General features: G+C 36.7%; 1 protein-coding gene across 5 annotated transcripts in view; it reads right to left on the bottom strand.

The window, feature by feature from the left end:
- LOC141389381 (uncharacterized) overlaps positions 1–26,801 on the bottom strand; it is a 540,923-nt gene that overhangs the window by 91,790 nt on the left and 422,332 nt on the right. For all 5 annotated transcript variants that reach the window (XM_073960812.1, XM_073960816.1, XM_073960814.1 and 2 more), the window contains one exon: positions 19,390–19,605. In XM_073960812.1, coding sequence (XP_073816913.1) covers positions 19,390–19,605 — 216 coding nt within the window. The remainder of the gene's footprint in view (positions 1–19,389; positions 19,606–26,801) is intronic.

The following is a 26,801-nucleotide window of genomic DNA, read 5'->3' as shown; positions in this document are numbered from 1 at the left end:
TAGTTGTATGAATTTTGGTACAAGTACTTATTGTTGGCTGACAATGTCTAGGGTAAGTTTGGGCAACGTTTTAGTATAGCACCCATATAACGGTACCTCCCGATTTTCGGTATTTTGAAGATTTTATCTAAGTTTCTCAACCAAATTGGCTGATTTTTTGCATTGAGGGTTTCCAGAGGACAACAAAATGTTCTTATAAAAATTATGAACATAGATTCGAGTTTTGATATAACCCCCATATAACGGTACCTCCCGATTTTCGGTATTTTGAAGATTTTACCAAAGTTTCTCGATCAAATTGGCTGAATTTTTGCATTGAGTGTTCCTAGTGGACAACAATCTTTTCTGATAAAAATTATGAGCATAGATGCACGTTTTGATATAGTGCCCATAGAACGGTACTCCCCGATTTTTAGTATTTTAAAGGTTTTAGCCACATTATCCAACCGAAGTACCTGATATTTGGTATTTAGTCTTCGCCAGGACTGCGAAATATTCGTACAGAAAATTGTGAGTATTGGTCCACATTTTGTTATAGTCCCCATGGAACGGTACCGCCCGATTTTCGCTATTTTGAAGGTTTTTAGCCACATTATCCACCCATAATGTCTGAAATTTAGTGTTCAGTCTTCATATATTTTTGTGGGCTTATTGAATACATCAACAATTTTTCTATAAATAGAAGAGTTTTTCTTAAAATTGTTTTTGACCGATTAATGTTCAAAAACGGCACATCTTTTTTTAATAAAGATCGGAATTTTGACTTTGACAGTTCACACTTTTTTAAAAAAGGATTTTTTTAAATTCCCTCGTTTAAAGACAGTATTATCACGTAACTAATAGACCCAAAAAATATATGATAATCGGCCCACTTGTTTCCCACTCAACTAATTTTAAAATTTGGTTCACAAAACCGATGTACTAAGTACTACGGACTTGGGTAAGTGTAAACACCTCAAAAAAAAAGTTAATTACATCTCAAGCTATTGAAAAAAATACTTTTAGAGCGGCCATTACTTTAATTATTAGAATATTGGAAAGTTATTAATTTTAGTAAAATCAGGACAGAACAAGTAAAAAAGTATCAGTCGGCTTTGCCGACAAAGATTTACCCTCAGCCTATGTGAATTGAAACTTCCATCTACGGACAGATCGCATGTATTTAGGGTCTTTTCAGAATTTTGTGGCGTTTTTTGGACATTTGAACTTGCCGACAAAAATGTGGATTACGATTTAAGTTCAAAAGTATTGCGGAGGAGGTATTTAAAGAAATGGACAGACATAGTCCATTTTTTAGAGTCATATATTTTTGATAGTATCGCGCCCACTAGTCATTTAATATAACTTTTGGACCAGTATGTCAGGAAGCATGGACTTGTCGACGGAAAACATAATATGGCTGTAAACAGGACCACAACGTACAGCATTGGTATAAATTTCCAAAGGATTTTCGAACAGACCTTAAACTGCACTTAGGCACAAATGTTGAACTTTTTTTTGGGGAGCTACCCAAAGGAGAGGAACGATATGGGCCATTTTAGGAGTTAAACTAAATTTACCTGAAGGAGTGGACCGATATGGCTTATCTTCGAACTTTTGCTATGGTTGGACATAATATTACGAAGGCCAAATTTTGGACCACATCGGCAGATCCGTTCGAGAGTTATCTTGTGTTCCAACCACTACACACGGTGTCATAGGGGTTTTTTTTTGCAACTTTCAGGCTATTTTCTCAGGAAGCATGGACTTACCCCTGAATTAGTCCATATTGGAACCTCATCTAAGTCTGGTCGAAATTTCACGATGTGCAGAGTATGGACTAAATCGGTTAATACTTCAAGAGTTATCGTGCGCACAAAATTTCCGAACATTGTCGAACTTTTGTGGGGGAGGTATAACCCATCTTCGAACTTGCAGCCTGTTTTCGTAAAAAGGGTTTGCCCATTCGTTCGTCAATTTTATGAGCGAAGACACAATTTGGTTTTCATAGCCTTTGACGTTTGTATTCGTGTGACAAATAAACTAAAGCTTTTCATTTCCGTAATTTTTTTGGTTTTTGTAACAAAAGAAGACGAACGAATACGTCAGAAATAAACGAATGAAAAAGACCCATCGTTTTGAATGAAAACTGAATTATTTGAGTAATAAATGACACAAAACGCATGAAAACTGATGGGGAATGTCATTTTATTTATTTTCACAGAAGCACAGAAGGAGAAGTACCGTCGATTCTTCATATTATGTGAATTATTTTTTTTGACAAATTTGTTTACATTTTTGTCTTCTTTTTTGTTTGTCATCTGTTTATCGGGGTTGCCATCAAGCAGCATATATTACGCACAGATGCAGATGCAAAATTCACAAAATGAGCATTATGGAAACCATGAAATATAAAAGCTTTTGCGACATAGACGAAAGCTTTTAGATAAAGACGAATGGTTCGTAAAATTTTACAAGAACGGTTCGTGTGACAGGCCAGCATTTTTACAAAAACAGGCTGTTAAACTAAGTTTGAGCAAAATATTTCGACGGACATGGATAAATCAACTCCAAATTGTCTGAAACGTATTTCGTCCAAACATTCTTGGGGTCTAAAACCATTATTTCGACGAGGCACATTTTGCCAGTATAAAAGTATATAATATACCCTCTTTAGCATAAATCCTGAGGGTATAAATACTTATTTCCAACAATTTTCGGATTTGTACCTTCATATTGACAAAACTACTTGGCATATCAATGCCATAATTTAAATTCATTCAAATTGAAATGTTTGCTATCAATTCCCATCAATAAATTTGTATTCCGAAATACTTGGTCGTGACACTGTTGGTCGTCAACTTTGGAGAGTTTTGTTTTTTTCAATGCCTAACCCATGTTTATTTGTTATCACTCACTCACTATCTTTAACGGGTGTTAAAGGCAGCTCCCCAGCTGACACTACGGGTCCCCTTGAGATGAAAGTGGGACCAAGATAAGTCCTTGAACTTGCCTTGTTGAAGCCGGTCAGGACCGTTATTTGGTATATTTCATTCCCTTCGTCACCCCAATGAACGTCAATGTGATGGACTGGAGTTTTAATAGACTTTTCGCAAACATTTCCCCATGGTGACCTTTCATAAGAAGCTTAAAAACATGGAAAATATTACAGTCTATGGTCGGCTTTTAGAACAAACGTTCTCTCTTGGGTTGCATAAGTTAGACCATTGCACTATTGGTAATTTGCCCTGTTTTTGAGGCAAAACTAAATAACAGCGGAATGAAAGGATTTTTTAACTTTTTAAATTAGTTATGTTTAAAAGTGAGATAAAACAAATATTTCTACAGATAAATTCGGATATAACGAACAACGGTTATAAGAAACCACGTATATAACGAACAAAGCTATTTCTTTCAATGCCATTTTTAATAGTTTTCTTATATACAACAACCTGTTAAAAACGATCACGGTTGTAAGTAACCAAAATTTTGAACACGCGAGTAGATTTTCAAACGAATTGTTATTACAATTTTTTTATATTATTTAAACATACGTTAATAAAGACGAGTTTAGTACTCCTTTAAACCGTATCAATGATTAATATATAAAAAAAAAAGATAAAATAAAGCTTAATACTGCCGCACTGTTTATAGAAAACCACGGATATAACGAACAATTTGTCGCCATTACTTATTTTACTTGCAATGAAATTGTAAACAACAATATTTTTTATATTCATTATTTATTTCCTCAAACCAAACTTACACAATTTTAAGACTTTTTATTGAGAGGTACCCTTATTAAAATCTGATAAATTTAAAAAAACGGGCAAAATCGGGGTTTGAAACCTAGTAATACCAATGCAGAAGACTTTCAGTAATGTTTTCTAGGTGGCAAAATCACGGCCAAACACGGCCAATTTAGTATAAGCCTATATGAAGTGAGTTTAAGAAAAATAAAATATTTATTTCTGACTTTTTGTGTTTTTTGGTCACTACCCAAAATGTTTAAGCTATATTATATATTAAATAAATTCCTCTCGCAATTGCCTACCTATTCCATTTTACATATATTTATATTTGGTATATTTTTCCGCGGTTTTATATACATTGAAATATGCCTTATAATATATATATTTTTTTAGTTTTTCTTCGAAATTCTCACTTTGACGGCAATTTGAACCGCGATAATGGCGCTATTTTGAAAAATATCATTAATATTAATAAATTTTGACATCTTCTCTTTTCAATGCCAACTAAAAAATTATTATTATTAAAAGTTGCAAAATCGACTTTTTGCCTCAAAAACTGGGCAAATTACCTATAGTGCATGGAAGACATTGCATAGTTCTAGGCACTTTAATAGTCTACCATATATTGCCTATTTTATGGCATAATAATATTTAAATAATAAATGAACGACATACTAAATAGGAAATTCCTTCCAAGCGTACCCGCACACATATGCTCATTAATACACATTTACTCCTTCCCTAGATAAGCTGTGAGTGATGGTTATTAAAAATGTGAATATTCTCATCAGTGGTTAAATTGACTTAATAATAATGTTACCATGGGATTTGCCAAAAAGATTACGCAAGCTTCCTGAATCTATATAAACGTGGTTTTGACAAGACCGCGGTTATGTGTTATAAGTATAAAAAATTAATTTTATTGTTGTTGCCGTTTTGTTGTTATTTATTTTGATGTATGTATATGAAATGTTTGTAACAATTTTGTTAAGCACATGTTTAACATAACGCCTTCGGTGAGTTATGTAAGTATGTAGCTAGACTGGTTGATATGACCATGACAATGTTGGTTGGAAGCGTTTGCTTGTCTGTAGCTCGAAGCAATGAAAAGTGTCATTAAGAAGAAAAAATGACATGCGGTTTGCAAAAGTGACATCATTTGATGCGTGTGTACGTGTTCATAGTGGAATTCCCAAAAGGATCCATAGAATGTCCTTGTCAAAAATAGACAATTTGTTAAATTATTTAATATGATGCCGACAATGACAATTCACAGAAATGCCTGTACTAAATAAATTATACAATTATGCGTAATGGGAATAATTTGAATTATATCGAAACTTTGGTGGGAACTGAAGAGTGAAAAGTGTTTTCATAGATACACAGTCGAATACGTAACATAAGCCGATCATCTTTCTGCCAGTTGATTTGCAACAATACCACAAATTTTTAATAAAATATACTAAAATGAAAAATTGTTTCAAACGAATTTAGCCGTATAGTACAAAAGTCTGTGATGTAGAGGATAGGGTATACCAAGCAACGACATTGACCGGCTTTTAACACACGGAGAAAAAATATAATTGATCCAACAATATTCGAAGAGCAACATATGTATTGTAAAGATATTGTTAGATTTGTAGACGTTTTGAGGGTCAATTTTTCGATATTTGGGGCCATATCAAAAACATGCAAAATGTATGCAAAAATATGCGAAAAAGCAAAATATGCAAACTTTCTTTTACGAAAATCGTTAATTTGATTTGGAAAATCATAAAAAGTGTTCTAAATTATGTTTTTGTCGTTTAACGTCGATTTTGTAGCAGATTATTATTTTACTGAGACTTTCAAGATATTCCGCCACAGCAATAAATCTGGACTAATAGCACGACATAAACAAAATTATTTTTTTGTTTTGCCTTATTAAGGCGAAGGTCATTTTTAGAGTGATATTTGAATTAATTCTCTTTCGAGTTGAGCTATTTAGACCTAATAGGTACTTTGAAAAATTAGGAATTAGGTGGAAAAAAGCTACCTTAGTATTTGTAATAAAGCATTTAAAAATAGGGTTACCAGCCAAGTCGGACTATAGGAAAGGTTTGGAATTAAATGACTAACATTAAAATAAATAAATAATTCGAATATACAAATTTCGAATGATTTGTGATATAAATGCTAGTCTCCAAGCTTAGCCTTCGTTCACCCACTAAAAAAACACCATTCAATATGCCTGATGATCGGTCTAACCACCCGTGAAACGTAGCATAGTGGTTGAATGTGTGGGACTTCGGTGGATTCCTAATTTTTCAATGTACCTATTAGGTCTAAATAGCTCAACTCGAAAGAGAATTAATTCAAATATCACTCTAAAAATGACCTTCGCCTTAATAAGGCAAAACAAAAAAATGATTTCAGCATGAGCCAGGCTGGGATTCGAACCTGGGACCCCAACAACCAAGTGACACGGTTGCAGGCGTCTTAGCGTTCTAAGCCACCATCAACTTGTCAAAGATTCCGATGACAAATATTGATGATCAAAATCTTCTGATACAGAAGAACAAATAAAAATAAAAGGTGGAAAAAAGCTGCCTTAGTATTTGTAATAAAGCATTGAAAAATAGGGTTACCAGCCAAGTCGGACTATAGGAAAGGTTTGGAATTAAATGACTAACATTAAAATAAATAAATAATTCGAATATACAAATTTCGAATGATTTGTGATATAAATGCTAGTCTCCAAGCTTAGCCTTCGTCCACCCACTAAAAAAACACCATTCAATATGCCTGATGATCGGTCTAACCACCCGTGAAACGTAGCATAGTGGTTGAATGTGTGGGACTTCGGTGGATTCCTAATTTTTCAATGTACCTATTAGGTCTAAATAGCTCAACTCGAAAGAGAATTAATTCAAATAAACAAAATTAGTTTTCACAAGGTGAGAAAAATTCCTGTAAACAAGCGTTCCTATTACAACATACGATGCTTTCCTATACAAATTTGTTAAACAAATTTCAAACAAGTAAAAAAGTTTCAGTCAACTGTGCTGACGGAGATATACTCTCAGCCTCTGACCCCAAAAAAGAAGCAAACAAAATATTTATGGCGTATATAAAATATAATCAATTTGTATCACGAGTTTGCATAAAAATACGTAAATCTGCAGGTACGGTAATGTGGAGCCATATCAAACAAACTTTTTAGTATATTTATAGAGATTTATAGAGAACTCGAAATATTAAATTACGTTTAACTACGTTTGGAAGAAATTTTTAAACAAAATTGATTGTTATCTTGTACACTAGCCATTTTTTGAAGGTAGTATTTTTGGAGCGCAAAAGGCCGTTATCTCAGGAAGTATGTACTTACTCCGGGAAAATTTGTACCGTTGTAATAGGAACCACGAAATAAGAGTGTTCTGCAAAAAAATCAAATAGATCCGAGACAAGTTCTCAAGCTGCATTTTTCCATCAATTTTGAGTGGGAGGTATCCGAATGACGGGACCGATATAGTCCATATTCCAACGTGATACAAGGCTGGATGTAATAATATTATATGCAAAGTTTGGACCAATCAAGTTTTTGGTCACTATCTCAGGAAGTGTAGACTTGCCCACGAAAACCAATGTACCATTGTAAAGGGGACCGCAAGGACAAATTGCTCTTAAACTTCACTTTTCCGGAATTTTGTGTGGGAGGTCCCAGAAGGAGTGGACCGATATAGTCCATATACCAACCTGATACATGAATGGATGAAATAATACGATATGCAAAATTTGGACCAATGATAAACGCCCTGCGAGTGTTGTCTTGCGGATGTGTCATTTTAGTTGGAGCCGTCAGGATTTCTTGAAGCGTGTGGGCCATTATCTCAGGAAGTATGGACTTGCCCACAAAAAAAAATTATTCAGTCTTCAAAAGGCAGCAAGGACAACCTGCTAAAAAATTTTAAAACGATCTGAGATTCAAATTTTTTGAAGGAGTCGACAAAAATTGTCCCTATTCGAACCTGGTAGATATATTAGAATGTGTAAAGTATGGACCAAATCGGTCAAGTTTATCGTGCGCACAATTTTTCGAAAAAATTTTGAACTTTTGTGGGAGGGGTACCTGAAGGAATGGACCGATATGGCTTATCTTCGAACCTAAACTAAATTTGGACAAAATATTATGAAGGCCAAATGTTGGACCGAATCGGCAGATCCGTTCGATAGTTATCTTGCGCTCCAAACACTACACACGGTGTCATAGGGGTTTTTTTGCAACTTTTAGGCTATTTTCTCAGGAAGTATGAACTTGCCCCTGATGAAACTTATACCGTCGTATAGAGGGCAGTGAATACAAGTTGTTACAGCAAAATCCAAGCGATTAGATAGCAGGTCCTAAACTGAACTTGTGGGAGGTACCCGAAGGAGTGGACCGATTGAGTCCATATTGGAATCTCATCTAAGTTTGGTAGAAATATCACGATGTGCAAAGTATGGACTAAATCTCTTATCGTGCGCACGAACTTTCCGAACATTTTCGAATTTTTTGTGAGAAAGATACCGGAAGGAGTGGACCGATATAACCCATCTTTGAACTTAAACTAAGTTTGGGCAAAATATTACGAAAGCCATATTTTGGACCGAATCGGTTGATCCATTCGAGAGTTATCGTGCGCTCCATCCAGCCATACAGACGGACATTGCTAATTGACTCAAAATTGTCTAAAACGGATTTCGTCAAAAACATACTTGGGATATAAAGGCATCATTTCGATGAGGCACATTTTCGCCGTATGAAAGTGTATATACCCTCGTTGGCACAAGTGTTTCTCGAGGTATTTTTTTGGCAAGTCCATACTTCCCGATATAATATCTAAATAACCCTACAGGCAACAATTCAACTGACTGATGAGCACGAAAACATACGAATTCGGTATCCAATTTGGCCGAAACTTTTCTTCCAAACGTATATCAAGTTCCAAAAAGGTCTATATTGGAAAACATCTTCAGGTACCTCTCTCAAGAAAATCCAACATATTTACTTAAGTGCAGTTTAACAGCTGTTCGAGGATTGTTTGCAAATTTTTAACAAAGGTAATTCTTGTTGCCTGTTTACAGTAATATAATGTTATTCTTGGAAATGCTCTAAACAATCCACAGTGACCAACTAATGTGCTCGATAAACACGATAACTATCGAAAGGAGTCACACATGTGAATCATGTTCATGTTCGAACATGAACTACATCGTTCAACTGCGTCTGGCACCTCTCACACAAAATTTAATTTTTCGTAAATGTGCAGCTTAGTGCAGTTTGAGGCTCATATTACGGCAGTATAATTTTTATCGGGGGTAAGTCCATACTGACTGAGATAATTACCCTAAAACTCTAAAAACGGTATGGCCACCAACTATGGTTTTTAAAGAGATGGAGGCATCTGGTCCAATTTTTGCACATCGTAATCGTTCTCTGATAATTTAAATTCGAAGATGGGCAATATCGGTCTGCACCTTTCGGTACCTCCCCCCTGTTCAAAACATTCGCTAAAAAGTACGCCTTATATCTTGAAGGGATAAATCTCTTTGGTCCAAACATTGGATCTCTTAATATATTGTCTAAATGTAGTTTAACTTCTAAAATAGTCCACAGCGGTCTTCTCCTTAAGGTATCTCCACCACGAGAGTTCAACATTTTTGTTCAACTGCAGTTTAGAAGATCTATTGGAAACTTATACCGAAGTCACTCCTTGTGGTTCTGTTTACAACTATATTATGTTTTCCATGCTTCCTGACATAGTGGTCCAAAAGCTCTAAGTTATGCGGAGACCAACTGAAATGACCGGTTTGAATGAAATGACTCCCAAAATGTATTATGTCGATCCATTCCTTCAGGTATCTTCTCCGCAACTTTTTTGAGCTTCAATCAAAAATTATATTTTTGTCGGCTAGTTCAGACGTCCAAAAAGGCCCACAACATCTGCAAATCCTCTAATACATAATTATTGGGGGAAAACGATTTTGGTTGCGTAGCCGGTAGTCGAATCGATATTGTAAATATATGAACTTTGCTAGTCAATTTGGAGTCGATTGAGCAATGTCCGTCCGTCTGTCTGTCTGGAGCGCACGATAACTCTAGAACGGATCAACCGATTCGATCCAAAATTTGGCTTTCGTAATATTTTGTCCAAACTTAGCTTTAGTTCGAAGATGGGCTATATCGGTCCATTCCTTCCTGTACCTCTCCCACAAAAGTTCGAAAATTTTCGGAAAATTTGTGCGCACGATAACTCTTGAAGGAAGTAACCGATTTGACCCACACTTTGCACATCGTAAAATTTCTACAAAACTTGGATGAGGTTCCAAAATGGACTCCATCGGTCCACTCCTTCGGGTACCTCCCACACAAAATTTCGGATAAGTTCAGATTAGGACCTGCTCTCGAATGGCTTTGATTTTTGTTGCAACAACTTGTATTCATTGCCCCCCATACGACGGTATAAGTTTCATCAGGGGCAGGTCCATACTTCCTGAGAAAATAGCCTGAAAGGTGCAAAAACCCCCTATGACAACGTGTTTAGCCGATTCGCCCCAAAATTTGGCCTTTCTAATAGTTTGTCCAAACTCGGTTTAGATTCGAAGATAAGCCATATCGCTCCACTTCTTCAGGTATCTCCCCCACAAACGTTCAAAAATGTTCTTTGAACATTGTTAAACTTTTACCGGACTTAGATTAGGTTCTAATATGGACTTAATCGGTCCACTCCTTCGGGTACCTCCCACACAAAATTTCGGAAAAGTTCACATTAAGATCTGCTCTCGAATCATTTTGATTTTTGTTGAAGCAACTTGCATTTGCTGGCTCAATTACGACGGTAAAAGTTTTCTCAGGGGGTTTTCAGTCCATACATCTTGAAAAGTATGACACCGTGTGTAGAGGTTGGAGAGCACGATAACTCTCGAACTGATCGACCGATTCGGTCCGAAATTTGGATATTTTTTTCTAACTTAGTTTCAGATAGAAGATGGGCAATACCGGTCCACAACTTTCGGCACTTCTCCCCAATATTTAAACTTTGGAACTCCTAATATTTTGTCCAAATTTAGTTTAACTTCAAAAATGGCCCATATCGGTCATCTCATTAAGGAACCTCCCCCACAAATGTTCAACATTTTTGTCTAAGTGCAGTTTAGGGTCTGTTCGAAGATCCTTTGGAAATGTATACCGATATTGTTCGTTGTGGTCCTGTTTACAGCGATATTATATTTTCGGTGGACAAGTCCATGCTTCCTGGCCCAAAAGTTATGCGATGGCCCACTGAAATTACTAGTGGGCGCAATATCAATCGCAATATCATTTCCATAATGGACAATGGCGGTCCATTCCTCTTTGAACATTAATTCTGATCCACATTTTTGTCGGCAAGTTCAAATGTCCAAAAAGGGCCACAAAATTCGGAAAATACCCTAAATACAATTGATCTGTCCGTAGATGAAAGTTTCAATTCACATAGGCTGAGGGAATATCTCTGTCGGCAAAGCCGACTGATACTTTTTTTTACTTGTTTTATAGAAAAACTCATTGAAATTTAATTCTCACATTTCCCCCCGCCCTCTCATTATAGTAACGACTCAGTGATCTGACATGTTATTAAATGCATAATTAATTTTTCATTACATTAAACGCTGTCATAACATCACAAATGACTATGGAGAGACATTAAACATATATACATACCCAGCAAACCAAATGTCGGATGTCCAACACATTGGAATAATTTCGGAAGCAAAATCGTACAGATTTCGTTCCGTTTTCTATACGATTTTTCGTAGATGAATTGGTACAGATTTCGTTCCGATTTCGGAGAAAATGTCGGAAGTAAATTTCCTTTCGATTTCGGTACGAATTCGGATCGATATGTCGGAAACAAATTTCCCTTCGCACAACAACCACCTTTTGTATATATCTAACAAGCAACATTTTGTTGTCGAAAAACAAAATGGTTGGTTATAAAATTCGCATATACAATTTTTAAATATTTTAAATATAAATGCAACATATAATAACACTATGCAACACAGAAAATGCAAACAACTTCCAGTATGCATTTTTAAAGTACATATTTAGACTACAAAAACCCTGCAGGGTTTTGTCCTGTCAGATCCAGTTCGGATTTTATGGCCTCATCTAAACCGGCCTAAATCTACACTTTATTGCATTTATCAGGCCTTTATCTCAGAAACGAATAGGAATTTGGCCTTGCTGTCTTTAGCAATATTGTAGCCCTAAACTAGTAGAATTTATCTTTTGAAAAAAAACACATAAAAAACTCCATCTATGGCATCAAAATCTATAAAATATAGAAAATTTTACATAATTGCTGAAATTCTGGTCAGTATCGGCAAAACTATTGGGAGTTGAACCAAGTAACCTTTTGCAAAAATCTTCCAAATAAAGCTCTCAACAATTCTTAGAAAATTCTGAAACTCTAAAATGCTTACTTCCTGTTGCATCATATCTTTTACAGAACATATTTCAAACACAGTTCACACCAACAGTTTATTCTCGCATTTCGGATTTCACTACATTATTGACATTTTTATTAAATCGTCGGTATAGAGGCATTTTAGAACAATGACATGTGCTGAAGAGTTGTGTATTACATTCTAGGGAATATTTTTCCAAAAGAAAATATTCAGAAAAAATTAACGGTTTTGGAGATACGGTGCGAAATTTATAAAAATTGTGGCATTTTTACATATATTTTGAAATTTGAGGTAAAAAATGTAGTTTTTCGAGTTCATTATGTCTCCAAATATTTTATTCTTGTCCTACACATTTGCTTCAGAGGTCAGGAGAAGATTCGGATTGGTTTCAAAGATATAGCCCCGAATTTCTTTAAAAACTCAATATTCAATCATGTTTAGATGGGCCATAAAATCCAAGCTGGATCTGATACAACAAAACCAAACTAGGGTTTCTTGTCGTTTGGGTCTGTACATTCAAAAAATTCTCAGTTCGAATTGTTTGCACAAAATCACCTTAAAAATGTTGCACAGTGTAATTCAAGCTAATGATGATAGACTCAACATATTAGTACACAAACTTTACAATGTTCTACTATAACTACAAAATGATAACAACAGTGAAAATCGTTAAATATGTTTGAAATTACAACCTTCCAATAAAAAAACATAACAATGAAAAATTTATCAATAAAAAAGAGGCGTCAGAGAAAATTTTTTTCCTTCGATATTCATACGACATTATTCCAAAATCGTTCAGAAACCTTTACGAAGATTCGGAATATACTTCAGATTTTCATACGACATTATTTCGAAATCGTTCAGAAATCTGGACGAAAATTCGGAGGAAAAAATTCGCATTCCGAATTTCCCAAGGATTTTCTTCCGATTTCGTTTCGATTCTGACCGAAATCGATTCGATTTCGCTCCGACATTTCGTTCCGAAATTATGTCAACTACTCCATGCAACTTTCGTTAAGATGTCGTTACGATTTCGGATCCGATATCGGACGAAACGTCCGAATTTTGTTCCGATTTCGTTACGATGTCGGTACGATTGGTTTGCTGGGTACATACATATATACATACATATGCACATTCATATGTGTTTGTTTAGCAGCACACCAACTACACTGCATCATGAAAATAAGTCCTCAAAAATAGATACGAACAAAAGGTCCTTTGGGTGTTTGAATTTAAATGTTAGTCCATTGTGATTATAGAGGCAGAGATGATGGTATTTTGGTTTAATCCTGACATTTATCGATTTACAATGTTTGTCATTTAGTGAGGTGAACACAAACAAGGGAACAACAAAAATATTTATTCTTGTACAAGTTGATACTTATTTAATCAAAATGTATTTCAATAAGTATGCTTAAATTTTATGCTGGTGGTATGGTAAGTACATATCATGAATTTTTTGTGGTTTTTTAGATTTGCATTTAAGAAGTGAAATATGTTAAAACATATGCTCAAAGAGGGTCACATTTCAAAAATTAAGTTGCGAGTTGCCGATTAAAATTTTACTTCCCAACTTAAAAAAAATTATTACACAAAAATAAAATAACCGCTTGGACTTGGATATCAGTACTAAATTTGTGTGCAAGATCAAGCATGATTTGAAGTGTTTTAAAGTAGAAGTCGTAGGAAAAAAACAGAAATTGCTAACCCAAAAAATGCTTTTTTGAGTAAACTATTTTTCCTTGAGTAAATGAGCAATATTGTTGAAAGATGTTAAAATATCTATGGTTTACAGAGCTTGAATTGTACTGAGTTACCTAAGAGTGAGAAAAAAATGAGTCATTTTCCTATTTTTCTTCCCTTTTGTATATAGAGCATTTATGTATCTATGTATACTTCAAATATCTGATATTATCGACTACTTGTAGCTAAGAGAATAACAAAATAATGGATAATGGACACCTTCTGTGTGTAGAGGACTATATAATAAATACCCATGACAATAGTATTATTTTTATTCAATGATGATATTAAGAATGGACCACAACCTCTTTTTCCGAACAACAGAGGATTATAACATCGCTGGATGTCCTCTATTCCCAAAGATACAATTGAAATACGTATCACATGATATATTTATAAATATATCCAATGCTCGGTTGTGGCGTCATAAATCCTTGTGTCCATTTTTCATTCTGTTTTATATATGTACATATGTATGTATATAATAATGTTATGAAGTAGACCACATTCTTTGTTAGTGACATCTGCAACAGCTTTACCATTTGTCGTTCATCAGTAGTAACATCAGATGGTAGGTAGGTAGCTTCTATTCGATTCTATTTAAGTAGCAAATTCAATGATATTATTTTGTGTGTTGTCAAAGGGATTTTTTAAATGATTTATAGCCGGCATATGATATCGTATAAAATAAATGTTCATGGATTTATAAGGTCTAAACAAAAAATTAAATACATAAATATATTTATACATATGTATGTATATACATACGTTGCTTTCAAATACAAATTGGGTGTATGGATTTTATTTAGTTATAAAATTACTTTTTCCAACTTTGTATTGAAAAGAGATTACGAAATAAATTTAAAGGCATAGACTAATTATTTTCCGGCCTTCATGGAAGCATGGCTGAGCGCTACCGGCCGAATCCATAGGTTATATCTGCAACCAGTATGTCCAGTATTTATATTGGGCAGAGCGATTCAAATAAGCAGTCTTGTGGAGAGTCCGCAAATACCTATGCTCAGGGGGTCCTACGGAGGTCTTATATTCTATAGGTCTTCTATTTTATAGAAGCCTCCGACGGAGGTCTTCTATTTTATAGAAGCCTCCTACGGAGGTCTTCTATTTTATAGAAGCCTCCTACGGAGGTCTTCTATTTTATAGAAGCCTCCTACGGAAGTCTTCTATTTTATAGAAGCCTCCTATGGAGGTCTTCTATTTTATAGAAGCCTCCTACGGAGGTCTTCTATTTTATAGAATCCTCCTACGGAGGTCTTCTATTCTATAGAAGCCTTCTACGGAGGTCTTCTTTACCGTCGAAGCCTCCTACTGAGGTTTTATATTTTGTAGAAGCCTCCTACGGAGATCTTCTATTTTATAGAAGTTTCCTACGGAGGTCTTCTATTTTATAGAAGCCAACTACGGAGGTCTTCTATTTTATAGAAGCCTGCTGCGGAGGTCTTCTATTTTATAGAAGCCTGCTACGGAGGCCTTCTATTTTATAGAAGCCTCCTACTGAAGTCTGGTACTCTATAGAAGCTTCCTACTGAGGTCTACTATTCTATAGAAGCCTCCTACGGAGGTCTTCTATTTTATAGAAGCCTCCTACGGAGGTCTTCTATTTTATAGAAGTCTCCTACGGAGGTCTTCTATTTTATAGAAGTCTCCTACGGAGGTCTTCTATTTTATAGAAGTCTCCTACGGAGGTCTTCTATTTGATAGAAGTCTCCTGCGGAGGTCTTCTATTCTATAGAAGCCTTCTACGGAGGTCTTCTCTTTACAGAAGCCTCCTACGGAGGTCTTCCATTTTATAGAAGCCTCCTACGGGGGTCTTCTATTTTATAGACGCCAACTACGGAGGTCTTATATTTTTCTTCTTCTTTTCTATAGAAGTCTCCTACGGAGGTCTTCTATTTTATAGAAGACTGCTACGGAGGTCTTCTTCTTTTATAGAAGCCGCCTGCGGAGGTCTCCTATTCTATAGAAGCCTCCTACGGAGGTCTTCTACTTTATAGAAGCCGCCTGCGGAGGTCTCCTATTCTATAGAAGCCTCCTACAGAGGTCTTCTACTTTATAGAAGCCGCCTGCGGAGGTCTCCTATTCTATAGAAGCCTCCTACGGAGGTCTTCTACTTTATAGAAGCCGCCTGCGGAGGTCTCCTATTCTATAAAAGCCTCCTACGGAGGTCTTCTATTCTATAGAAGCCTCCTACGGATATCTTCTACTTTATAGAAGCCTGCTACGGAGATCTTATATTCTATAGAAGCCTCCTACGGAGGTCTTCTATTTTATAGAAGACTGCTACGGAGGTCTTCTTCTTTTATAGAAGCCGCCTGCGGAGGTCTCCTATTCTATAGAAGCCTCCTACGGAGGTCTTCTACTTTATAGAAGCCAACTAAGGAGGTCTTCTATTTTATAGAAGCCAACTACGGAGGTCTTCTATTTTATAGAAGCCAACTAAGGAGTTCTTCTATTTTATAGAAGCCTGCTACGGATTCTATAGAAGTCTCCTACGGAGGTCTTCTATTTTATAGAAGCCTCCTACTGAGGTTTGCTACTCTATAGAAGCTTCCTACTGAGGTCTACTATTCTATAGAAGCCTCCTACGGAGGTCTTCTATTCTATAGAAGCCTCCTACGGAGGTTCTCTATTCTATATAAGCCTCCTACGGAGGTCTTCTATTTTATAGAAGCCTCCTACGGAGGTCTTCTATTTTATAGAAGCCTCCTACGGAGGTCTTCTATTTTATAGAAGCCTCCTGCGGAGGTCTTCTATTTTATAGAAGCCTGCTACGGAGGCCTTCTATTTTATAGAAGCCTCCTACTGAGGTCTGCTACTCTATAGAAGCTTCCTACTGAGGTCTACTATTCTATAGAAGCCTCCTACGGAGGTCTTCTATTCTATAGAAGCCTCCTACGGAGGTCTTCTATTTTATAGAAGCCTCCTACGGAGGTCTTCTATTTTATAGAAGCCTCCTACGGAGGTCTTCTATTTTATAGAAGCCTCCTACGGAGGTCTTCTATTTTATAGAAGCCAACTACGGAGGTCTTCTATTTTATAGAAGCCAACTACGGAGGTCTACTATTTTATAGAAGCCTGCTGCGGAGGTCTTCTATTTTATAGAAGCCTGCTACGGAGGCCTTCTATTTTATAGAAGCCTCCTACTGAGGTCTGCTACTCTATAGAAGCTTCCTACTGAGGTCTCCTATTCTATAGAAGCCTCCTACGGAGATCTTCTACTTTATAGAAGCCTGCTACGGAGATCTTCTATTTTATAGAAGCCTCGAAGGTCTTATATTCTATAGAAGCCTCCTACGGAGATCTTCTATTTTATAGAAGCCTCCTACTGAAGTCTTCCATTTTATAGAAGCCTTCTACGGAGGTCTTCTATTCCATCGAAGCCTCCTACGGAATTCTTCTGTTCCATCGAAGCCTCCTACGGACGTCTTCTATTTTGTAGAAGCGTCCTGTGGAGTCCTTCTATTTTAGAGAAGCCTCCTGTGGAAGTCTTCTATGCTATAGAAGCTTTTACGGAGGTCTTCTATTTTATAGAAGCCTCCTACGTAGGTTTTATATTTTATAGAAGCCTCCTACTGAAGTCTTATATTCTATAGAAGCCTCCTAGGGAGATCTTCTATTTTATAGAAGCCTCCTACGGAGGTCTTCTATTCTATGGAAGCCTTCCACGGAGGTCTTCTATTCTATAGAAGCCTTCGGTAGTCTTCTATTCTAGAGAAGCCTCCTACGGAGGTCTTCTATTCTATAGAAGCCTTCGGTAGTCTTCTATTCTAGAGAAGCCTCCTACGGAGGTCTTCTATTCTATAGAAGCCTTCCACGGAGGTCTTCTATTCTATAGAAGATTGGATATGTGGTATCTTCGCCGCCTTCGCTACTATCGGATACCAACAGTTTGGAGAAATGTTCTTTCCATATCCTGAGCACTCTATCTGTATCATTTACCAAATTGCCTTGCTCGTCTCTACATGAGGACAAGCCTGTACCAAATCCATTAGTTTGATGTTTCACTCTTTGGTAGAACTTTTGAACTTCATTCTGGCTCCTGTACATCTCGATTTTTTTCACACTCCCGCTTTTCCATTTCTCTATTTTTCCTGCGGAAAAGACGTTTCTCCTCTTTCCTTTTCTCCCGATATGTCTCTCGTGCGCTACGCGTTGCTACTGATTCTGGTACAATAAACTGTCATGTTTTTTTCACTTCGAAGTCTGTTAGCCTCATTCCATTGTCTGATGTTTCACTGTGGAGACTGAATTTCCCGACTATTGGGCATTTCGAATGTTGGCATTAAAATCGCCCAGAATAATTTTAATGATGTTGGCAGGACAAATAAAGCTGATGTTGAAGAATATTGCTTTTATCGTCAACTTTAGAGCGGTTTGTTTTTCTTTTTCTTTGTTTTTCCATAGTTTTTCCGACGCTCAAACCCCACTTTTTATTGTTGGGTGGGCGAACGCGCGGTACATATTAGTTCAATACCATTAACGGGTGTTAAAGGCAGCTCCCAAGGTGACACAACGGGGAGGTTATGGTGTCCACTTGAAATGAGATACGTAGATCAGGTTTGAATATGTACTTTATCGGTGTGCTCTTCGGGTATCTCCTACACAAAATCAACATTTTCGTGTATTACAGTTTAAGACCAACTCTCTGATCATTTTGGAATGTTTACGGCATGTATTACTCTCGGTCCCTGATAACTTTTTCGGGGGCAAGTCTACAATACTAACTGAAATAATTACCATAAATTAAAAAAACCTAAGGCCAACTTGAATGTTTAGTACGCAACACTGCTCTTGAAGGGAGCTCATACTTTGCACATCGTAATAACTGTTCCAAATATACCTCTTTGGCTAAAGTAGAGGTTGATATAAATTTTAAAGTTTTCCCAATTTTTTATAATGGTATGTATAGTTTTTTTTCTTAAGTCGAAAGTGTCTTACGGTGTAATTGTTGTGTTATATTGATTAAATATCAGGCCTAAGACATTTTTGGGTTTGCTTATGCCACAAGCTGTTTTTAGTTACAAACGAATGTTCATTGTTTGCCCTGATAATTTTGGCACTTAACTTTTTTTAACACATTAAGTAAGCAATGACAAACTTTAATACATCTTCCGTTTACCTTGTAAACTTGCAGGTAAATAAAACAAATTTAAAGATATCCGCAACATATTTACCGACAAAGCAACAGAAAAAAATATCGAGAAAAGAAATAAAAGAATAAGTGGCCAAGGAAATGACCAAAACTGACAAATTTAAGTGTTTGTTTTTGTTCATCGTTGCTTTGTAAGTAGTTTTTTGTTGTTGCAGTTTCTGTTTGTCTTTGGCTTTATTTCCTCGCTCAAGTACCGAACACGATACTACCACACACACAAAGCATAGCAACTTATCAAACCCTTGGAAAGGACCAAAATGAAAAACTTACCGAAACTCTGGCTGACCCAAATTCCAACCATATCCAATTTCAGCAGGGTATAGTAGACATTTTCGCCACGTTCGATGTTCATGAATAGATGATAGACAAAACTGCCACACCAGGGTGCTACCGAGCCAAAAACATGGCAAAACGAAAGAAAACGATAGCCACTTTCCCATGGCATTAGGCCAGGAACAATGGCCAATATATAAACTATAGGTATGGCTGTAAAGAGACAAGAGAGAACAAAAAAGAAAAAAGTTAGTGGGTGGGTGGTTATTGTAAGCGGAATATGGAAGGAAACAAAAATATCAAATACCATTCATTCAATTTAAGTTGGCTTACAAATAAGGATCCTTAACGAAATTGAAACATAAGTAATAAGTGGTTATTGATATTTTTGTGAAGAATATTTTAGGGATTTTGTTTTGTGTTACAACATTTTCTTTAATTACTGAAAACCATACAGATAGTCATTAATTAAAAAAAAACATATTTAATTTCAACATGTTGGGACCAAAGGCCATACGCCTAAAGAGCTGCCTAAATATCAGAATTAGATTGAAATTAGTTGCAGAAAGTTGTCCTTTGGTATCCTGCCTGCACCACTAAATGATTGATGGGCACGATAACTTACGAATTGATATAGCAGCGAGCTGACTATTTACGCTAAGCTGGCTACGGTCGGGAAGCAGGATACGGTTTGTTGCTATCGGTGACAGACTACAAGGTGTCTACGAGAAGGGAAAGTACCTAACAAGTAGGGCTGTAAGCGTAGAGTTTAAAATTTTAAAATACACTATTTTGTTCTTAGAATATGATTGCTTCTACAATATCTCTTCTCTGCGTGTGGTCTATAAGCAGGGAGCTGGCTATTAGCGCTAGCGGGCAAAGTGCTTTGGAGGAGCGATCAAGTCGATAAGTCGACGTTTGCTTCGAAAAGTCAAAAAATCGACGTCGATTTTCCATCGTGGAGAAAATCGTGAAATAAAAGAAGAAAATTTAATTTTCCTGTTTCATTTTGACATTGCTACCAGATCTACCATTTTTCCGTTCCTTTACTTTTCTGGTAAAACTGTTCATGAGAGAGCAAATTTGAGCAATTTTGACAGTTTCTCTTTTACCACTTTTACCATTAAGAAAGTAAAGGAACAAAGCTAATGTTTATCAAAAAGCTTTAACATCGATCACGAAGCCCTATAGTTGACACAAAAATGCTACATATTGGCAATTATAGTAATTATGGTACATACTGTAATTTTTTTTTTTGGGAGGGGTTCTGGAACCTTATTATTCTTCAGCCGGCTTACTACCATCAGGGGGGTATGCATTAAATATGTTCGCTATCTTCTACCAGATAACTTTTATCGCAGCAGGATGTACTTGAATCCCTTTTTGGTAAAATTATCGGACTTCATCTGACATCTCAATTTTATCGCACTACAGTTTTTATACCCTCAGCCATGAGGCTGAAGAGGGTATATGGTAATATTCAACAAGTAAAAAAGTGTCAGTCGGCTTTGCCGACAGAGGTATACCCTCACCCAATGTGAATTGAAACTTTCATCTGCGGACAGATAGAATGTATTTAGCGTCTCTTCAGAATTTTGTGGTCCTTTTTCAACGTTTGAACTTACCGACAAAAATGTGGATTAGGAATTAACACAAATGTTGAACTTTTGTGGGGAAGGTACCCATAGGGAGGACCGATATGGGCCATTTTAGAAGTTAAACTAAATTTTGACAAAATATTAGGAGATCCAAAGTTTGGACCAAATTGGTTGCACCGTTCAAGTGATATCGTCCTAACATTTTAGTGACTTTTTTTTAAATATTGGGGAGAAGTACCGGAAGTTGGGACCGGTATTGCCCCATGAAACTAAGTCTGGATAAAATATGATGCACAAAATCGGTAGAACAGTTCGAGAGCCACGTATGGTGACATAGGGCTTTTTACCTGCCCCTGAAAAACTTTTACCGTCGTAATGGAGGTAGCAATCGATTCAACAAAAATCAAGGTGATTCGAGAGCAGGTCTTAAAGTGAACTTATCCGAAATTTTGTGTGGGAGGAGTGGAAAAATATAGTCCATATCTGGTAGATATATTAGGATATTCGGAGTATGGATTACATCAGTCACTCCCTTCAAGATTTATCGTGCGCATATTTTTTCCGAAGATTTTTGAATTTTTGTGGGGGAGGTACCTGAAGGAGTGGACCGACATGGTTTATCTTCGAACTTAAACTATGTTTGGACAAAATATGACGAAGGCCAAATTTTGGACCGAATTGGCAGATTTGTTCGAGATTAATCTTGCGCTCCAACCACTACACATGGTCTCATTGGGGTTTTTTGCTCCTTTCAGGCTATTTTCTCAGGAAGTATGGACTTGCCCCTTATGAAACTTGTAACGGCGTATGGGGGATAGCGAATACAAGATGTTACAACAAACATCAAAGCGATTCGAGAGCTGGTCCTAAACGGAACTTTTCCGAAATTTTGTGTGGGAGATATCAGAAGGAGTGGACCGATTGAGTCCACATATACATAAATATATAAACTTCATCTAAGTCCGGTAGAACTTTTACGATGTGCAAAGTGTGGGCCAAATCGGTTACTCCCTTCAAGAGTTATCGTGCGCACAAATTTTCCGAACATTTTCGAACTTTTGTGGGGGAGGTACCGGAAGGATTGGACCGATGTAGCTCATCTTCGAACTTAAACTAAGTTTGGACAAAATATTACGAAAGCCAAAATTTGAGCCGAATCGGTTCATCCGTTCGAGAGTTATCGTGCGCTCCAGCCAGCAGGACAGACAGACAGACAGACGGACGGACATGGCTAGATCGACTCCAAATTGTCTAAAACACATTAGACCCCAAGTATGTTTGGACCAAATACTTGGGGTCTAAAACCATTATTTCGATGAGGCACATTTTCATCGTATCAAAGTGTATATACCCTCCTTAGCCTAAAGGTATAAAAATGGGTAAAAATGAGTTGAAAAATGAGTTGAAATCGTAAATGTAGGCTGCATAGCTTCATAGAAATCTGCATCCAAATGAGGAAATTTTGTGCGAAGATTTTTCATTTGCAATTGTCATTCGATTTTAGTTTTTTACGTTCCGGATCTAATAAATCATTCCCCGCGAAAATCCATCTACTAAAACGCGAGTTACGAGAAATTCCAAAGTAGGAAAATCATCACGTATTTTCTCGCGTTTTCTGCGGGTCGTTTCCACTGCAATGAAAAGAACTAGTGCAGCATCTTCGTGTTTGCGAAAACAGAGATTTAAAAACTTCACTGATAAGAGAGCTACATTCATTTCATCCAAAAAAATAGTGTGTGATGCTACATCCAGTGTTCTAGATTGATCGCCTTGAAATAGATATATGTATATCGATAATAATAAGTTTTTTATGCTCCCTTCCGATTTCTGGTTTAACCTTACATTTTATAGACATATGCACAAAGAAAGACGCAAAGAATACTTCATGGGCAATATGATACTAGTGTATCATTTTTCGATATATCCACTGCATCCCCCTAAAATTGATGCTGACATTTTGAAGCCGGAATTTCGGGGTTTTTTGAATTTTTTTAATAATTCGGACGCGCAACAAGATAATATTCAAAACTCATAATAGGATTATAAAACTCGTGACTTTACGTCGTTTAATGCATATCTCATGAGTGTGCTCCTTACAGCATCCTAGTAATTGGAGTCTAAAGGCCAATATTTGATGCGTGAATTTGTTTAAAAAACCTATTTTTTGCGTTTAGAATTTACAAGTGCCATTCAATTTCCTTTGTACCCCGCGTGAATTTAGTTTTTTACGCGACAGATCTAATGAGCTCATCCGCGATTGAATCCATTTCACTAAAACCGCGGATATAGATACCCTGAAAATAGGAAAATCAGCAAAAACTTATTGTGACAAATCCGCGTACTAAACCGCGATTTTCTTTAAATTTTTAACGTAAATGGAATCATTTATACGCGATTATAATATTTGCGAAAACGCGTGTCATAAATTACAGAGATTCGCGGGTAATATGGGGTTTTCACCAAAAATAGAATGTGGAGGCACATCCGCAGTTCTTGAAAAATCTATTTGAAATATGTGTATATAGACGTATTTTTGATGGGTGCTGCTGAAACCGGATGCGCATCAAAATCGTATGCACATTGCGCGACTTTTACCCACTTTAAGGTTTTTTGCATTGTGTGATACAACTGGCGGCAAACTTTGACCGCTGAGTGAAACATCGAAATATGCACAGATATTGAAAGAGATTGATTCGCTGTATCCAAAAACGGATGCGCATCAACTGATTTTAACTAATTCGCGAATAATAGGCTTTTTAATTTCCACATTTTTTGAATGATTGTAATTTCAATATTACTCTGTATTTGCTATCCTTATCAGTTATCACAGTAATCAAATAAGCTTTCACGATGGTAAACCACATTTCTTGATTAAGTTTTAGCAGTACACATTATTTGTTGAATTTCCGCGAAAATAATAATAAATTTAATAATTATTTAAACATCTACGAATAGATATGGAATGTTGTTAACGATTTATGCATACATTTTCTCATAACAACAAATAAGTAATTATACCCTCAGCCTTTAGGCTATGAAGGGTATATACACTTTCATACGGGCAAAATGTGCCTCATCGAAATAATGGTTTTAGACCCCAAGTATGTTTGGACGAAATGTGTTTCAGACAATTTGGAGTCGATTGAGCAATGTCCGTCCGTCTGTCTGTCTGTCTGTCTGGCTGGCTGGAGCGCACGATAACTCTCGAAGGGATGAACCGATTCGGTTCAAATTTTGGCTTTCGTAATATTTTGTCCAAACTTAGTTTAAGTTCGAAGATGAGCTATATCGGTCCACTCCTTCCGGTACCTCCCCCACAAAAGTTCGAAAATGTTCGGAAAATTTGTACGCACGATAACTCTTGAAGGGTGTAACCGATGTGGTCCATACTTTGCCCATCGTGGAGCGTGTACCAGACTTAGATCAGGTTTTAATATGGACTCAATCGGTCCACTCCGTCGGGTACCTCCCACACAAAATTTTGGAAAAGTTCAGCTTAGGAACATCTCTCGAATCGCTTTGACTTTTGCTTTAGCTACTTGCATTCACTGCCCTCCATACGACGGTATATGTTTCATCAGGGGCAAGTCCATACTTCCTGAGAAAATAACCTGAAAGTTGCAAAAAACCCCTATGACACCGTGTGAGGAGGTTGGAGGGCAAAATAACTCTCGAACAGGTCTGCCGATTCGGTCCAAAGTTTGGCCTTAGTAATATTTTGTCCAAACATAGTTTAAGTTCGAAGATAAGCCATATCGGTCCACTCCTTCAGGTACCTCCCCCACAAATTTCAAAAATGTTCGGAAAAATTGTTCATACGGTAACTCTTGAAGGGAGTGGCCGAATTGGTTCATACTTTACACATCCTAATATGTCTAATAGATATAGATCAGGTTCAAATATGGACTATATTTGTCCACTCCATCCGGTACCTCCAACACAAAATTTTGGATAAGTTCACTTTAAGACCTGCTATCGAATAACTTTGATTTTTGTTGAAGCAACTTGCATTCGCTGCCTCAATTACGATGGTAAACGTTTTTTTTCAGGGGCAAGTCCGTACTTCTCGAGCAAACATCCCGAAGGGTGTAAAAACCCCCTATGGCACCATATGTAGTGGCTGGAGATCCACTTCCATAATGGTCAACGTAGATCCATTCCTTTTAGTATCTCCTCCGCAAAACTTTTGATCTCTAATCCTAATGAATTAGAGATCAAATTCCCAAAATTTTTAAAAACCCCTAAATACGTTTTTTGGGAAAAATTGTTTCAATATATATAGGCTGAGGGTATATCTCTGTCGGCAAAGCCGACTGATACTTTTTTACTTGTTTTTAAATATTTTTTCTTTATGTTGTTGGCGTTTTTTTATTGTTGGACTGCAGAATTTTACATCTTTGTGTTTATTTCAGCTTGAGTCCATATTTTGTTGTAATTCAATTGTTTGAATAACAACAAAATATTTTAAAGTGGATATGAAATTGATTAGTTGCGGGCGAAGGGTAGGGAATACTATAGTTTCAGTTGTCACCAAACAACTTCATCAGTTCCCTTTTTCGCCGACTCTGTATCGATAAACAGGTCAATAAAGCCATCTAGCAAATTAAATAAAATGAGAAATTTGCTGTATGGCCCTAAAGCTGTTTACCCTACAATTTGAGTCGAACTAAAGAATTTTATATCCACCACTGTTTTTATGTCGTCTTTGCTTCTTTATATTAGAATAAAAACCGCTATAACTTTTGCGCGCATCGTCCAATTTTGTGAACGCGAACAGATTTGAAACACGAATTTTTTTTCTTAGCCTCTAAGCCAAAAATTGTAGATGTGCTCGCAAAATTTTTTTTTAATTTTTTTTAAATGGAATTTCAAATTTTTCGCCATATACACTTTTATACGGGCAAAATGTGCCTCATCGAAATAATGGTTTTACACCCCAAGTATGTTTGGACGAAATGTGTTTCAGACAATTTGGAGTTGATTTATTTAGCCATGTCCGTCCGTCTGTCTGTCTAGCTGGCTGGATCGCACGATAACTCTCGAACGGATCAACCGATTCGGTCCAAAATTTGGCTTTCGTAATATTTTCTCCAAGCTTAGTTTAAGTTCGAAGATGGGCTATATCGGTCCACTGCTTCCGGTACCTCCCCCACAAAAGTTCGAAAATGTTCCGAAAATTTTTACGTAGGATAACTCTTGACGGCTTATCTGATTTGGTCCATACTTTGCACATCGTGAAATGTCTACCAGATTTACATGAGGTTCCAATATGGGCTCAATCGGTCCACTCCTTCGGGTATCTCCCACACAAAATTTCGGAAAAGTTCAGTTTAGGACCTGCTCTCGAATCAATTTGATTTTTGTTGTAGGAACTTGCAGTCACTGCCCCCATACGACGGTACAAGTTTAATTAGGGGCAAGTCCATACTTCCTGAGAAAATAGTCTTAAAGGTGCAAAAAACCCCTATGGCACCGTGTGTAATGGTTGGAGCGCAAGATAACTCTCGAACGGATCTGCCGCTTCGCTCCAAAGTTTGGCCTTCATAATATTTTGTCCACTCCTTCAGGTACCCGTCTCACCGATTTGGTCCATACTTTACACATCCTAATATATCTACCAGATATAGATCAGGTTCGAATATGGACCATAGTTATCCACTCCTTCTGATACATCCCACACAAAATTTCGAAAAAGTTCACTTTAAGTCCTGATCTTGAATCACTTTGATTTTTGTTGATGCAACTTGCATTCGCTGCCTCAATTACTTCATGAGAAAACAGCCCGAAAAGTGTTTTCCGTGGACAAGTCCA

The sequence above is a fragment of the Musca autumnalis genome, unplaced genomic scaffold (genome assembly GCF_047663935.1).
Source record: "Musca autumnalis isolate F117 unplaced genomic scaffold, ASM4766393v1 scaffold_1, whole genome shotgun sequence".
NCBI lineage: Eukaryota > Metazoa > Arthropoda > Insecta > Diptera > Muscidae > Musca > Musca autumnalis.
The sequence above is the reverse complement of the archived record's forward strand: the minus strand, read 5'-3'. Positions and strand labels throughout refer to the sequence as shown.